General features: G+C 54.7%; 1 protein-coding gene across 3 annotated transcripts in view; it reads right to left on the bottom strand.

Annotated features, from left to right (window-relative positions):
- Positions 1 to 211: 211 nt before the first annotated feature.
- Positions 212 to 16,535, bottom strand: part of Vill (villin like) — an 18,366-nt gene continuing 2,042 nt past the window's right edge. The window contains exons 2-20 of one of the 3 annotated variants that reach the window (XM_021208050.2): positions 13,521 to 13,592; positions 13,296 to 13,370; positions 12,859 to 13,064; positions 11,130 to 11,238; positions 9,955 to 10,065; positions 9,441 to 9,646; positions 9,026 to 9,104; positions 8,842 to 8,940; positions 8,187 to 8,322; positions 7,861 to 7,961; positions 5,916 to 6,053; positions 5,503 to 5,661; positions 4,682 to 4,861; positions 4,007 to 4,152; positions 3,112 to 3,256; positions 1,396 to 1,581; positions 1,107 to 1,178; positions 638 to 895; positions 212 to 404 (exon numbers count right to left, since the gene is read on the bottom strand). In XM_021208050.2, the coding sequence (XP_021063709.1) occupies positions 291 to 404; positions 638 to 895; positions 1,107 to 1,178; positions 1,396 to 1,581; positions 3,112 to 3,256; positions 4,007 to 4,152; positions 4,682 to 4,861; positions 5,503 to 5,661; positions 5,916 to 6,053; positions 7,861 to 7,961; positions 8,187 to 8,322; positions 8,842 to 8,940; positions 9,026 to 9,104; positions 9,441 to 9,646; positions 9,955 to 10,065; positions 11,130 to 11,238; positions 12,859 to 13,064; positions 13,296 to 13,370; positions 13,521 to 13,586 (2,586 nt within the window). In that variant the 5' untranslated portion in view covers positions 13,587 to 13,592 and the 3' untranslated portion in view covers positions 212 to 290. The remainder of the gene's footprint in view (positions 405 to 637; positions 896 to 1,106; positions 1,179 to 1,395; positions 1,582 to 3,111; positions 3,257 to 4,006; positions 4,153 to 4,681; positions 4,862 to 5,502; positions 5,662 to 5,915; positions 6,054 to 7,860; positions 7,962 to 8,186; positions 8,323 to 8,841; positions 8,941 to 9,025; positions 9,105 to 9,440; positions 9,647 to 9,954; positions 10,066 to 11,129; positions 11,239 to 12,858; positions 13,065 to 13,295; positions 13,371 to 13,520; positions 13,593 to 16,535) is intronic. The other 2 variants (XM_029543315.1, XM_029543314.1) reach the window with 2 other exon arrangements.

Here is a 16,535-nt window from a genome sequence, read left to right as displayed (position 1 = left end):
CTTCCAGTCTCTTTACAAAGACACCGAAGAGTCCCCCAAGATCTACATACATACCCCTCTGACCGTCATGGGGTCATGTGAAGCAAGCAGTCAGAAGGAATCCTTGCCACGGAAGACAGTGTCCCAGAGTGCCCCGGGGGCCTGCCACTGAGAAGGGGACTCCACCAGATGGTGGGGCTCGAAGGCACACAGGCACACGTGCCACACCCGATGCCAGCCACTGGCTTTTATTAGGAAGTGGGAGTTACCCCAGGAGGAGTTTCAGGATATGGGGCGCGGGGTTCCCCACATCAGAAGAAGCCCAGCTTCTTTTTCTCTCGCTGCTGCTTCCACTTGGCCATGCTGTAAAACTCCTCCTTGGATTTCCCGAAGATGTCTTGGAAATCGGAGTCCGAGAGATAGAACTGGGAGTGGGAGGGTAGGAGTGGGTGGAGAGGGATGGGGGTGGGAGGGTGGGAGTGGGCGCGGAGGGAAGACGTTGGGGGTTGGAGGGTGGGAGGGTGCGGGGAGGGGTGGGAGTTCCTGGAGCCCAGATTCCTGTCCCACCCGGAGGTGTCATTCATTCTAAACTTCTCAGAGTGCATTATGGGACAGGATCCGGTGGGATTCCCCCAGTGCAGTTAGGTCTAGTACCCACCTCCTTACGGGCCGGGTCCACACCCGGTGGCAGGTCCTCCAGTGCCTGGTGCATCAGCCTTTCCCGGGGCAGGCTCCCATTGACCGTTGAGCCACTGCAGCTGCTGGTGTGGTTCATGCTGGGGTTTGCGCCATCCACCCTGAGGTCCAGCCCCAGCTCATGCTCTGGGCTGTCCTGGGAATCCTTGAAGACCTGCAGTGTCGGGCGACCTGCCTTGTTGTCGCTCAGCCGCGGAGTTAGCTGGAAGTTATGGACTTCCTGTCCAGAGAGAAGCCTCAGGGTCCGGGAGAGAGAGAGGACAGGCACCCACCAAAAACCACATTGAACCCACAGGCCCCTTGGCATCGTCTGAACCCCTCCATCTTTGAGTCTGGGCCCTCGATCCTACGCCTCGCACCTCTGCCCTGTCCCCTTCAGTCTGAACGCAGACCCCTCGGTGGGGCTGCCAGGGAAACTGTCCAACACTTACCGCTGTCATCTCAGTAATTGCAGATCCGGGTCCCAGGCTGCCCCCCACCATCTCCTCGTAGGACTGGCTGTTCTGGGGTCAAGAGTTGGACTGTTATCAGGACTGGGGCAAAGGAAGGAGCTCCCCTGAAACCCAGGAAGGAGCCTAAAGCCCAAGACCAGGTTACCCTCCCCCTGACTCACAGGAGGTCCTTGGCCAGAGAGCGGCCTCTTCCAGTGTCACCGCCACCCCCACCCCCCCCACATACATACATACCAAATTAAGATGGAGGTGGGGCATCATGTCTCACCGTCCACTTGTAGGGGTCCCAGGTGACAAACCATCCAGTAAAGGTGGCCGGTTCATGGCCCTGCTTGACCACCACGATGGGTGTGGCTAGGTTTCTCTCTGCTGGGTGAGTCCTCAGGTACTCGCGGCCCCAGGCCGCTGCTTCTTTCTTCCATTCACCTGCAGCTTCCCCAAGCCACAGGAAGATCTGGGCCACAGAGGAGGCTTGGACAGGTGGAAGGACCGCTTGTGACAGACACCTCCTCCCAACTCAGAAGCCCACACGCATATGCACGGCCAAGAACCCAGCACGTTACGGTGTTCATACACCCATGAACACTTGAGGTCACAGGCATGCATGCATATATCTAATCTATATATACATAGGTATGAAGGACTAGCATGTGCTTGGTACTAAAGACTCAGTGGTAGAAAGGACACAGGCTTCAGTCCCTAAGCCAGGGATTGTGGCACATGTCTTTAATGACAGCACGGGCAAAGTGGAGACAGGAGAATCAGTTCAAGGCAATTCTTGGCTACAGAGAGAGTTTGGGGTTGGCCTGCGCAGCGTGATTCTCTGCCTCAAGAAGGGGTGGGGGTGGGGCTACTGTTCAGTTCAAGTGCTTGCTTAGCAAAGCCCTAGACCCCAAGTACCACATAAACAGGAGGGGGTGGGCCAGGCCTGTGATCCCGGCACTTGGGAGATGGACTCAGATCAGAAGTTCAGGGTCACATAGTTAATTTGAGGCCATTCTGGGTGAAGTGAAACTGCCTTAAAACAAACATATTTGAGAACAATCTCTGCCCCCTTAGAGCCTCCACGAGGGAACCAGCCACATATGTGTCTCAGGACAGAGTGAGGAACTAGGCGGTGCCAAGGGTCACCTAAGGTGCACGAGCCTGGCTCAGGAAGCAAGGGGGGTCAGGGGGGCTGATCAGAGGGGGGCTGGTTAGGCAATGTGGTGGGCTGTGCAGTGGGGGGCAGGGGGTAGAGTCTGGGCTTGGGTTTTCTCTGAGATGTCCTCAGGGCTCAGCCTTATCCCAACACAGTACTGCACACAGTCACACACTACCACACACACACACACACACACACACACACACACACACAGTACCACACACAATGATATGCATGCAGTATCACAGCTACAGAGACACATTGCCCATTGCCATAGAGCCAGATAGCTGACCACAGCCAGTTACTGTCATCTAACGTGTGCACAGAGACACGTCACATTTCGTTACCTGTCACGAATTTCTGGCTGGTCATGTATACCATCTCATGGGCTCACAGAATTCTACAGACACACAAATGCAGTTGCTCCATCACGCCAACAAGCAGCCTCTCACACAGACATGTGCACACACGGTTACGACTGGTGTGGCCAGTTCTTCCTAGTACTGGACTATACTGGACTGCACAACTGCTGGCATGGTCTGGTTACACACAGCCATCGCTACCCAAATGGGCAGGTTCAAAGAGTCTGACCCGTGCTACCCAGTCAGACCCTCCACATCCTGCAGTGCCCTGTAGGCAGCCAGAGCCTCAGTCACATGGAGTCACACACAGCATTACACACAATACGCTAGGTCACAACCACACACAACCTGACTCTATTACACCCAGACTCTGAGTCCACGGCAGCAATCAGTCACGAGCTAGACTCGCCTTCACGCCCCACCACACCGATGCACACCCTGCGTTCCCAGCCCAGACAAACAGGAGTGGCCGCTTTACCTCCTGACGGGTGTCTAGTAACATGATGTCATACTTGTCCAAGTCCTCTTGGCTGAAGAACACCACTTCCGTGAGGACCAGGCAGCCTGCGTGACTGGAGCACTCGAACAGTCGGGGCTGGATGCTCCACACCTCCTCAGGAAGCCTGGCCAGAGGAGGGGCTGTGAGGGGCACCATCTGGACCACACTGGCCCTTGGCTTGGGTGCCCTCCCTACCTCAGCTTCCTTAGGACAGGAGCCCTGGGCCCTGTCCTTCCTCTGACCTCCACCTACCCCTTGACTTTCTGTAGCAGTACCTGCTCCAGGGCAGGGTTCCTTTCCTTCGGTGGACACAGTGACCGAAAACCTGTCAGCTGCTGAGTGAAATCATCAGGGTCGGCATTGGGGAAGGGACCCCTGACCTAGTGAGGAGCATCTGAACGGAGGCCCTGCCCTCCCTAGAATGGCAGCCCCCCTAAACTTAGTTAAGTCAGGAACTGGCCTCAGGTGCAGGGTGGAAGGAGGGGACTGAGGCTGGGAGCCAAGGAGACTTGGGTGGACGGCAGGGCCCAGGGCTCCTTCCTTCCTTGAGTTCTTACTCTGTTCTTACCTCCAACGCATGCCTTCACTGGTTAGAGATCACCTTTAGTGGCACTGCAGGGAGTGGATTCTGCCAGAAGAGGGCACCATTTCTCCCTGTTAGCCCTGGCACTGTCCCCCTTCATGTAACCCCAGGGCTGGAAACAGCAAGGTGGGCTTGACTGGCATGGCCCCATGCAGAAGGAGGACTGAGAGTCCTGCAGATTTAGTTCAGATCTCTGTGTGACCTTCCGCTGGGGACCTCCTGCCAGAGGAGGGCTCACCTTTGAGCCTCAGTTCTTCCTCAGGATAAACACATTCTCCCCTATCCTGTTACCTCTTGTTACTGGGATAGGGGGCCCGGCCTCCAAGGGCTTCCCAGAAGTGGAGAGGCTCTTGACCCTCAAGCACTGTCTCCTTGTTATTCCCTGGGAAGACAGTGACCACCATCCGCGCCATCTCACGTTGGTCCCCATGACAGCCCTGGCAAAGCAGAAGCTGGGTCAAACTCTGCAGACCTTCACCTCCAGTCCCATGTCCTATCCACTGGGTCCTCTGGGGAGCTGGGCCTGAGCAGAGGGAGGCACCTCTCGCCACGGGACCTCCCTTTCAGTCCCCAACCGTAACCCCACAACCCTGTCTGGGGTCAGACCATGGTTGAGAGAATCTAGGGGGTCATCTGTGGTTTATGCTAAATACAAGAAAACAAACCAACAACATCAAAAAAAAAAAAAAATCAAGCAAACTAGATGAGGTCTCCCTTTCCCAGAGAGGCTTGGGAAAAGTCCCCAAGCAGGAAGGGAGGTGTCAGAGCCCGGCCTATCCTACCCTGAGGAACCCCAGTCTACTTGAGACTATGTAACTTCCCCTAGCTCTATAAGGGTCCTGGGCCACTCCACACCACCCATGGCGTCATCTCCACTGGACCATCTCTGAGGACTAAGTCTGCATCCGTGCAGAGGGAACCCATCTCTGGCCTAGCATCACCTTCCCAGGGGGAAGTCAATGGTACCTTCCCAAACCAGAGATAGCAAACATGACTTGTGATCAGAAAGAAGACGTCACCGGAAGTGAGGGAGGAGGCACGGGCCGGCACCTCCATAGTTCTGGTGTTGTGGTTCTCAGTCCCTTGCACGTGGAAAAGCCTGGTGTCGGATATGGGTGGCCTCTCCCCTTTGTTGCCTGCATTCCCCTAGAAGAAGGCGTGGCCTCAGGCTGAGTTAAGGGATCCTGGGGTCCCCTCCCTGTCTCAGCACTGTCCCCTAGCCCCTCTGAGTGTGGACTGTTGTCATCCTCTCTGTGCATGACAGTGAAGGAGACCCCTTCAAATTAGACTTGTCTCCCATCTCAGAGGGCCCAGAGCACGGTCCTGCCACCATGGTACACAGCCTCATCTAGGCACCGACTCAACACAGCCAGGGACTACAGCAGCCCTGAACTGGACCTAAACTGAACCTTTCCTCAGTGAGTGGCTTATGTCAAATAGTTTTTTTGATTATGAATGTGTGCATGTCTGCACGTGTGTGCGTGTGCGTGTGCGTGTGTGTATGTGCACGCGCTCATGGACCACAGGACATCATCAGATTTCATCCTCTGGAATGCGTTCCACCTCCTTGGAGAAAAGGTCTCTCATTGGCCCGCAGCTCACCAACTAGGCTAGACTGGCCATCGAGCCCCAGGAATCCGCAGAGCTCGGATCACAGCACCCACCCTCAGGCATAGCATCTTACAAAGGTGCTGAGATCGCATTCAAGCTTTCGAGGCAAGCCCCCTACCAACTGAGCCCCTCTCCTGCCCGTGTCAAAGGGATGAAAGGCCTGACATGGGCTCTACCTGGAAGACCACCAGCCGCCCCTGGAAGATGGCTAGGAAGTGGGGTGGCTCACTGCCCATGGTGACATGCCCCTGTGCCAGTGCACCCTGGTGTATAAGGTCCAACTCTTCAGCACTGCAGTGCAGGGCCTTGGTGTCTTCTACAGTGCTTTGGTGGCCCTGCAACAGGGAAGGGGACAATGATGGCTTGGGTTTTTGTTGTGCCCAGGGTTTTCTCCTCCCCCTCCTTCTCTTCCTCCTCCCCCTCCTCTTCCTCTTCTTCCCTCTCCTCCTCTACCTCCTTCCCCTCCTCCCCTCCTCCTCCTCCTCTTCCTCCTCCTCCTCCTTCCCTTCCTCCTTCTCTTCCTCCCCCTCCTCCTCCACTCTCTAGCTCTTGGGCTGGAAGGCACCTGATCACCAGCATGTGGGCATACCTGCCATAGGTACAGGAAATACTGGACACGGCCCAGTTTCTGGTATGTGTAGAGGACAAGGTAGCAGTTTCCTGAGCACAGCTGGCCGTAGTGCTTGGGATCCACAGGCTGCCTTTGTAAGTCTTGGATGTACCACACCTAAGGAACAAGGGACCCATGAGCGTAGATGAACCTTACCTGCAACAGCCTGCCCACCTGCATCTAAGCCAGAAAGTGCTCATTGGCTCATCTGTGCCAGCAAGCAGCTTGCCCAGGTCTGTGCCTTCCGTGCTTCATACCGGACCTTTGAGTGACCCTTTCTCCCACAGACCTCAGCAACCTCATGCTGGCCTGCTCTCAGCCCAGACATGCATGCTGTCCCTGGGAGAATCAGGAGAAGGGCGGGAGGCTCTAAGATGGATCCAGTTGCTGGCCCGTGGCCATCTCGGTCTAGACCCCACTAGCTGTATCCCTGGTTAGGGGCAGACAGCACCCTCTCCTCATTCAGAGGCTCCCTGCTTAGCCCAGGAGACAGAAGTAGGGCTGGAAGGGAGGCTGTGGCACTCTGGAGGGAAAATGTCTTTTTTCTTCAGAATGTCATTAGCAATAACATCAACAAAATTCACAAATAAAGCTAAAAACCCCTAAACAAACAAAATCCAAGGCTGGGGGTGTGGCCCAGGTGGTGGAATGTTGGTGCAGTGTGGCAAAGTCCTGAGTTAATCCCCAGCACCTCCTAGATCTGGGATTCCACTTGTGGAAGGAGGAGAGGAGAGGCAGGAGGATCAGCAGTTCAAGGCCAGCCTTGAGTGTACAGTGAGTTCGAGGCCAGCTGAGGGTAGGTGAGACCTATCTAATAAAGTAAACAGGCTGAAAGTGGGGTCGCCTGCTCACATTTGAGTGGGGTCGCCTGCTCACATTTGTCCGAGGGATGGCTTGTTACCATGGGAGCCACACCTCAGCCTTAGAACCAGATAGAACTGGTGGAAGCCAGGGTCTGTGCATGTTGGTGTGTGACCCAGTTCTTCCCTCCCATGAGCTGGGGGGGGGGGGTCACAGCAGCAACCCCTCTGTACTTCAGTGGGGCTGGAAACAGTATCTGGTATCCTTTAGCAGCCCTTACTGAGAGACTCACCAGGGACTTCCTCTCTCCCTGCCTTGCCTCCCCCTCGCCCTTCCGCCCCCCATCTCTTCCCATCCATCCCTGCTCACCGTCCATATAAGGACAAACGTGGGCAGAGCGTCTTACTTTCTCTGATCTCTGCTTACCTAGAGAATTTACAGCCCCCCCCCCCCCCCCACCCCCACCCCCACCCCAGGCACAGCAGGCTGTTTCCAGTGTCTTATGGCATCCCCACATTAGCTCGGGGACAAGATTGAACCATAATTTCTGCTCTATTTTATGGAATTAAAAGCAGGCTTGAGAGATCGAAGGGATCTATCTGCCTTATATGTCAGTATGTGCTCCTACACTGCACGATGTTTGCAAGTCAGCCTCAGCCCCTTCAGCTTCTAGAAGACGGGTCTGGGGCCAGAGGAGGGGTTTGTGTCTGTGTGTTGGGAGCTAGGAGTGCTTAAGGCTGTGATTTGTATGATTGTGCACCTGTGTTGGCCACAGGGCATGGTCCATTGTCCCGGTGTTGTCAAGTTGCATGTCCCTGAGTGAGTGATTTGTATGACTTGGTGTGACTGTTGGAGAGAGAGCAGGCATGTTTCTGTTTCCCTGAATATATGCCCGGTTGTGTGTGGTTGGGTACATACATGTGCCTGGGTCATTTCAGTTTGTTGAGACAGTGTCTCACATAGTTCAGACTGGCCTCCAACTCCCGACAGTCCCTCCCACAGAGTGTTGGGTTTGCCGGCATGGCCTCCCGTCCCACTCCCCACTCCACCCCCAGTCATCGGTTCTCCAGGCAGAGTCTATCCTTGTGTGCACACACCATCACCCGCAAGCCAGTGCCCTCACCTCCACCTTCCCAGAGCCGTCGTCCACCATTCTGAGCTGGGCCGCGAGCTCAGGCTGGGTGTGAAGCTTGCCTACCTCCAGGTTTACCTGCACCTGTTTACCTGCATGGGTAGTGGAGAGTCAGTGACGTTCTTCAGTGACACCCGGCCGAATTACTCCTCACCCATCTCATAGGGTCCCGGACACACCCTCTTCCTTCTCATCCTTAGGGGACACATCTCCTCGGTAGTTCCTGCGGGTTCCCATCCCTCCTGCCTCCAGCTCCTCCTAAGTCCCGCCCATTCCCCAGGCTCCACCCCCGCGCCCGCGCCCCTCCTCTTGCTCACTCTTCGCTGGGTGTTTTTTCCTATCTAGCTCCTTAGACCACGTCCAGAAGAGCTGTTGGAACGCTGTGGACTCCGCACCGTCGTTCACCACCTCCACATTGGTGTAGTTCGGGTAACCCTTGGCCTGGATGAAGCCCTGGGACACAGCTCCGTCAGGCCTGCGGCTCAAAGGCCCTTGGCTGTGCTCTACCCCCAGAGACACCCCCAGCCGTGGCCACGAGGACACCCAAGCTCTGAGCTGAGTTAATTAACCAAACTTGTGACCCATTTAACAAGCTGCCTCCTGCACTGTCTGACTCTCCCGAGGCCCCTGAGGGAAGACAGGGTCTCCTCAAGCCGAGCCTAGTGACGGGCTGGCCATGACAAATCCTGCAGTCTCACAGACTTCCTCTGCTCCCACCCCAAGGCAGAAGGCGCTCAGGCCTCAAGCCAAGGCTAGTCCTGTCCACATGGTGCCATCCATGTTAGGTATCTTCCCTCCGATCAAGGTTTTCAGAGCAGACACACTCACTTTCTGACTCCAAGACAAGGGTCCCTCTCCTTGGAGACCCCGGGATAAAGAAGTCCCTTAGCCCCACCTCCCCACGCCTCCTGCAGGCCATCCTATGCTAGCTCTGACCACAGGCTGCCTCCCTGAAGGGCCCCAGGACCTCACCACAGCCCTGCTGAGGGCAGCCTTCTTCTCCTGGGGGCTGGACTTTCGTCCCTGCCACATGTAGATCTTGAAGCCACCCTGGTCCAGGAGATAGCAACCCTGGGGAAAAGGTTGTGAGTCTGGTTGGCAGGGGCTGGGGCCAGGAGGTAGGGATGGGCAGGGTACTGGGCTAGGGTTTCCTTACATCCTCTTGCAGGAGGTCCTGGGTCAGTGGGTGGGTCGCCAGTTCCTGGACTACCAGGTCTGTCCCCTTCTCGAAGACACTGGGGGGGGGGGGGGGGAACAGGTACCCAGATGTGGACAGCCAGTCTCTCCTTGGCCTGGTGCCATCCCAGCACTCCTGATTTCCTCTAGTCTCCTGGAGACTTAGGTAGTAGGGTCTAGGTGTCTCCTCAGGGCCTCAGTCTCCCCATCTCTGCTATGGGTTTTTCTCATCAATGCTACCACACGCCATGCAAGAGTGCTTATCATGCAGGCCCAACACCGCACATGACCTACCCCAGAGACCCACAGGCTTTTACTGGAAGCTTTTGTAGAGGACAGACACACAGCTGTGGCCCTCCCTCTCCCTGAGCCCCCCCTCCCCCAGTTCTGCTCACTGGTAGAGGCGGACATTGGCCTTTTGTAGCTGGCTAACGCTGTTGCTGGGTACAGAGGCACACAGGCTGCCTGATCTGCAGCCCAGCACCGCCTCCATGATGCGCAGAAGGTCGGTGGCTTCATCCTCCGCATCCGCCTCCACCACGGCAATCTGGGCACGGCCACCTCGCTCCCTGTCTCTGAGGCTGCAAGTCAGAGTCAGCGCCTGCAGGAGAGGAGCCAGCAGTTAAGACTTCCTGTAGGTGGCCCCTGGTGCCACACAGCCCAGGCCCTTCCTGTCACTGCTTGGTGCCCATAGGCACAGGGAGAGAGGGACAGGAGAGCTGGTGTCATGCCATTCTAGTGCCCCCAGGGATACCACCAGTGGGGCATCAGAACTCAGCCTGTATCTAGGAGATGCCCTTCAGGTGGAGACAGGGAGCTCAGCTACCTCTCATGGTGGCCAGAGGATGAACACTTAGAGGTTGCCTCTCCCCAAGCCCTGTACTCCCAGTTCCCGGGGCAGACACTGACCCGTGCTTTCTCAGAAATGCTGGCTTTGGGTCCATTCCACTGGATCATCACCTTGCCCAGGTCCAACAGGAAGATGCCCCCCTTGTTAAAGCTGTTCCAGGACAAGGCCACCTTCCAGAGCCAGGAGAGAGAAGTGGAAGGGAAAGGTGTCAGACCACCAGCACCACAGGAAGGGGGAGGGGCAAGGCAGGGGGAGGGGAGGAGCAAGGCAGGGGGAGGGGAGGAACAAGGCAGGGGGGAGGGGAGGAGCAAGGCAGGGGGAGGGGAGAGAGCAAGGCAGGGCATGTCTCTTATGTATGCATGAGGCTGTGTACAGCTGTGTGTTTGTGTGTGTGTGTGTGTGTGTGTGTGTGTGTGTGTAACCACATATGACCTTCCATGTGGTTATCCAGAAGTGGGTAATTGTTTATTTCTGTATGGATGTGCAGATTATCTACCTGTATGGGACACATCATGTCTGAATAACAGCGTATGCTCATGGTGACCGTGTATAAGTGTGGTGACCGTGTGTGAACGAGCATACAGTTGTTGAAGCAAACACATCTGGAGGACACCCTAAAAAAAACTCAATGGCAAAAGAGAAAAACCCAAAACAGTCTAAATGTCCATGTCCACATGAGCTGTGGGGGTGATGGTGCAAAGTGTGGCAAGGGCCTTGCACCCAGAGCTGCCCTAAGCCTCGTGGGCTGTAAATGTACCACTCCAGGGTCACCAGCCACACTGTAGATGACTCTTCAGTACCTCAAACGCTGGCCGCCTGGCAGCAGAATGGCCTGTGGCACAGTTAATTTCCGGGTGCGGGCAGGTATAGGGTGCTTTGTGTGGATTTATGAAAGGGCGCTCGGAGGAGGCCAGGGTGTCCAGGGTGGGTGCTTGTGCATGAGGGGGAATGATGCGTGGCCAAGAGCGAGGCTCCGCACAGTCCCAGCCTGCTGCTTACAAGGACCCAGCACGTCTGCCTCGTGCCCAAGTTCTTAAAGCACCCATGAGACTTAAGCACTAGGAAAGAGACAGCAGGGGACAGAGGTGGGGCTGCCTTGTGCCTCCTTGTGAGCCCAGCCATCTGGGGAGTTCTAGCATCGCTCCCCACACTTCCTGCCAACTCCCGGCCTTCTCTACCTCAGGATACTTAGCCTGGAGTCTGGAGGTCAGGTCGTGTCCCTGGTTTGCCCTACCTCAGTGGCAGACACGTGCTTCCTTCCCCTGATGTGAAGCAGTCGCTGGACGTTGTACATGTTGGCCTCCACAAGCTTGAGAGCGGAGTCTCTGCCTCCCTTCCTGTAGCTGAGGAAGGGACAGGGAAGAGAAAGCTCACCTCCTGCAGGGATGAGTGTGGGAGTGAACATGTGTGTGTATATGTGTGTGTGTGTGGATCATACATGTCTGTGTAGTACATGTGAGCACATGTATGTGTGAGTACATAGGTACCTGAGACACAAATGTGCAGTGCTAATTAGCATGTAGAACTGTGTAGACTGTGGCATGTTAGGGGATTTCAGACATACTTTTCCCAGGTGAGTCTAAACACTAGTACATGTGTGGTGGATATGAATATTCAGGTATGCATGCATGGGGAGGTAGGTATGTGGTCTTGCACATATGGGGTGGCATGTGCTTTTGCAATACACACAGACTTGTCTGCACTACACACATATTCTACTCAGCGACACGAAACAAAATTGTCCTGGCATTCAGGTTAACTACTGTCAATCTCAAACTGTGACAGTTAAAAAGAAGGCTTGATGCGAAAGTAGAAGACACTTCTACCAGCGTGACAAACAAAGTAAGCTCGGGAAAACCAGATGGCCACTCCCGTGTACAAACCGAGACCAAGGACAACAGTTGCCCTGCAAACATCCACAGTAGGACTGTTGATAGCGTTCCTAGCGGTCCCAGAGTGGAATCAATGCACAAGTCCACTAGGTGTTATGAATCTGACAAAATATGGCAGATTCATAGAATGGAATATCATTCCACGGGGAAATGAAGCCAGGTAATAATGTGTGTCACAGCATGGATAAACGGGATGGATAAAGGATAAAGCTCAGGGTTGAGGGCTTGCCTGCCATGTGGGCGAAGCTCTGGGCTCCATCTTTCTAACAGGAAGAGGAACAGGAGGAGGGAAAGGAGGGGAGGGAGGAGGGAGGAGAAGAGGAGGGGGAGGAGTAAGGGAGGAGAGGGGGAGGAGGGGGAGGAGGAAAAGGGGGAGGAAGGGAAGGAGGACAAGGAGGGGAAGGAAGAGGGGGAAGAAGAGAAGGAGGAAGGGAAAGAGGAAGAAGAGGAGGAAGGGGCGGGGAGGAATAGGAGGAGGAAAAAGGAGAGAAAGAGAAGGCAGGCAGAGGGGGGAGGGAGAGGAGGGGGAGGAAGAGGGAGAGGAAGGGAAGGAGGAAGAGAAAGAGGAAGAGGAAGGGGAGGAGGAGGAAGAGGCGGGGAGGAGGAGGAGGAAGAGAAGGAGGAAGAGGAAAGGGAGGAAGAGGAAGAAAGGAGGAAGAGGAAGGGAGGGGAAGATTAAAAGGAAATGAAAACATATGAGTCACAAAAGCTTACTTTCTGTGTGGTTCCACTCATAGAACAAGTTCAGAATGGTCCAATATATAGAGACAGAAAGCAGAGCAGTGGCTGCCTCTGGCGGGAGGAGGGGACAGGAAGGACCTGGAACGAGGCCGCCCAGAGGCATGGGGCTTTTCAGGGTGATGAAGTGTTTTAAAGTCGATTGTGTGTATCTTCAATGAATTGTGTGCTTAAGATGGGTGGAATGGATGTGTATCTACCTCAAAATGCACATAGGTGTGTGCACACGCACACAAGTACACCATTCGGCCAGTGAAAAGCCACTTTCCTAGGGTGACTCTTGGTGCCCTCGCCACAGGATCCGACAGTGCCCTCCTCTCTCTCAGCACTCACATGACTCCGGGGTGGAAATAGCTGTGGAAGCAGTCGGACTCGTGGCCCTGTGACTCTCGGTGCAGCACAGTCTGGTCTCCTAGATCCTCCTGCAGACGTTGCACAAAGGCGACCGCAGCCTCTCGGGCCTCTGCGCTGGCATCCTTTCCAATCCAGTAGTGCAGGTCGCTGGATCCTCCCCGGGTAGCCTTTGGACTCTGAGGGATCTAGGGTCCAGGCATTTGTAGACATGGAGAGGGGAGGGGACCCGTGGGAAGGCACTTGGATGAAGGCTATGGGGGGAACTGGGGACTGCAAGGCCTCAGGGCAGCAGCCATCTGTGGGTGGCATGTGATGTGGGGGGTTTTGATCTCTTCAGGATAGAGTTTATTTCTAGGCCTGGGTTTTTTCAGCTCTGGGCCATACCATCCCTAGGAAAGACTTCACAGGTGACTCACATGGAGGACGGCGTAGCAGCATTCTTCGAAGAAATTCCCATGAGCCCTTTCAGGCAGTGGCAACATCTTTTGGTTCTGAGAGAAGAGGTTGCCAAGTAACAAGTTGGAGGCCCCTACCTATGACTTCCAGAGGTAGGGTAAAGGAGGGAGCTCTAGACGGGAGATGGGAGAGGCTAATGACACTTTTCCATGTCACAGGCTGTGCCATCTGGTCTTGCCCCTCACCTCAGTAATCCATATTTGCAGGGCTCTGTGGCTGTCGATGGCTGGGAGGTCCTGGCTGATGTCCATCCTGGGCTAGGCAGGAGTAATGGAGATACAAAGAGCGAGAGCCAGAGTTCAGGGTTCACAGGTTGGAGGCCAGCCTCTGGCCACCAGTGCTATAGGCTCCAAGTGAGAATTCGCCCTGACACCTAAAGCTCTCCAAAGTACCTTCATTATAGAGTGTAATTGTCACTAAATGTGCAACTCCAACAAACCAGGACAGGCACAGTGGATGGGCACACAGAGGCCTGGCTCGTCTGTGGGAAAACTTTTACTACAGGCTGAGCTCTCTGGCCAGGAGCGGCTCTTCCGCTAGTAGCAACGCTTTAGACAGAGTTTGAAACTGGCCACAAGGGCTGGCGGTATAGTTCAGTTGTTAGAACACTTGCCTAGCATGCATAAAGCACTGGGTTTGACCCTCAGCACCGCATAGAACTTGCCATGGTGGTGCATGACTTTAATCCCAGCACCCAGGAGGTGGAGGCAGGGGGATGAGAGATTCAAGGTCGTTCTCGGCTATAGAGTGGAGTTGAGGGTTACAGGAGACCTTGTCTCAAAAAATCAAAAGGAGAAAAGAACCATGCGGATAGATTCTAGACAGACCTGCAGACTCAGGGACAGTCACTGCAGATAGTGCTAAATTAGACTCTTAGAAAAGGAACCAATCCACTCCGCAGGGCCAGACCCTGCAAAAGGAGGTGAACTCTTGAAATGGGGCTCAATGGTGTACAGACAGACAGGTTCTGACCCTAAGGGAAGGGCAGCAACTACACAAAGGTCTGACAAAGTTGGAAACAGAGTATATAAATAGACACAGGGTCTGCACAGTGAAGCCGGCTATGGAGGTGGGGGCTTTACAAAGTGGCATGTCTCCCATAGGCTGACGAAGCATCGTACAACTCAAGGGCCCCAGAGAGAGATGAGTTCTCCAAACAGGGACCTTTCATGTATACAAGGATAGCATCCACATACACAAGGATAGCTGTGGAGAGACCCAGGCACTACCCATGAAAGGTCAGACAGGCCCGGCAAATAAGCAAAGACTGGGAGCTGAGAGAGAGGTTCTGTAAACAGGTGTGGGTTCTGTGGGTTCTGTGGGTACCGAGAAGCTCTCCATGGGAAAGGCCATGCTAACGTGGCTAAGAAAGGACTCTGTTAAAGGGGCAGAGTCTGAAGCTACAGACAAGCATATCAATACACAAGGCTCTGCGGGAGGGAGCCACCACAAAAGGCCCCCTAGACAGACAGAGGCAGGCAATTAAAACCTGGAAAAATTCTGTTGACAAACAGACAAAATGTCCCAGACAGGGAGCTGGGAACAAGTAGGGAAAAGGTAGTATGTTTTTCAAAGAGCTTTGGGAATCTGTAAAGAGCCAAGCCCCGCAGTCGGGATCAGGGAGTTTGTAGAAGCATAGAGGCTGTGTAAGCCTGTAGGAGCTCTACAGACTGGGTCTGTCAACAGTGCTGTCTTTTCCAGAGAGGTATGGAGCTGTGGGCTGAGCCACACAGAAGCCAGGGCTGTGTGCAAGCACATTCCCTCCAGACACACGCAGGATTATGAAGCAAGGCTAGGTCCTGTGAGGAACCCCAGGTCCTGCAAATAAGGATATAGGACAGTTCGGAGTTGGTCAAGGCTTTGTCAGTAGGGATGGGCCCCGTACACAGGTCCACGAGCAAACAGGAACATACAGACAACTAGAGATTCTGCAAACAGGGATGAGGTCTACAGAGACACGTGGATGTTCCCAGACAAACGCAACCCCCTTCCCGTGAGAAACTCTCCATTGGGACAAACTGAAAGACTGGCTACCCAGGTACCCAGGTAAATTCACATAGGCTGTGCAAAGCAGGGGGAGGTTCTGCAATCTGGTCATAGCCATCCTGCAGTGAGGGAAGGTATTCCAGAGAGGTGCTTTGTGTCCCACCCTATGATGTCCCCTCCCAGTTGGCATGTCCTCAGGAATTTCATTCTGGAGGGAGGGGAAGGCTGAAGCCCTGGCATTGGCTGCAGGAAGAGTCTATCTCCCAGAGAGAGCTTTTACACAGCTCTGATAAGGTGAGGCCACCTTGCAGGACCGCCTGGGTCAGTGATGGGCAGGACCACGCATTGAACAGGGCTGCTCCGTTATGCAAACCTGAGTCCTCCTTTTAACCCCCAGCCTCACAGCAGGACTTGGGTGGGTGGGGCTCACTGCACTATTGGTTTCTTTTCTCAGTGTGGCCACGTAGGCCATATTTCCTTTTTATGCTTTTCATTATTGTGTGCTTGGTTAGTTAGTGTGGTGAGCTTGGGTGTCTATGGTTAGTGTGGTGAGCTTGGGTATGGTTAGTGTGGTGAGCTTGGGTGTCTATGGTCAGTGTGGTGAGCTTGGCTGACTAAGTGCAGCTTGAAGGCCTGTCATCGATTAGGATCTAGGATCTGACCCACAAAGTTCTGATGACATTAGCACGGAGGGGACCATTGTCCCTAGACAGGGACAGGCACCATAAGCACACAAAGCTTTGCAGACGCCTAGACAGAGGTGCTGTCTGCTCTGTAGCCAGGACAACTGTGCCAGCGTGTCAGCGCCTGGAATAAAAGCAGATCTCACACATGGGGAGTGGGGGCAGGGGGCACTGTGGAGAGAGATCTAGCTTGAAAACAGGTACCTGCTCCCTGGACTCTACAAACAAGACAAAAGCTCTGTCAACTCAGGACAGAGACTGCATAGGACTGACTGTGATGGATTCTGCAGCCGGCGACAGCCTCAGGTGACCTGAGAAGGTTGGGTCAATGAATCATAGGCTTTCCTGATCCAGCCTTGAAAGATGGCTGAACTCTACACACAGGCTCAGCAAAGAGCTTGCCTGAGTCTGTGCTCTGAAATTCTGAGTGATGAGTTGGGGTGCAGGGGGCTGTGGGGATGGGGTACAGGGGGCTGTGGGGATGGGGTGCAGGGGGCTGTGGGAATGGGGTGCAGGGGGCTGTGGGGATGG

The sequence above is a fragment of the Mus pahari genome, chromosome 10 (genome assembly GCF_900095145.1).
Source record: "Mus pahari chromosome 10, PAHARI_EIJ_v1.1, whole genome shotgun sequence".
Taxonomy (NCBI): Eukaryota; Metazoa; Chordata; class Mammalia; order Rodentia; family Muridae; genus Mus; species Mus pahari.
The sequence above is the reverse complement of the archived record's forward strand: the minus strand, read 5'-3'. Positions and strand labels throughout refer to the sequence as shown.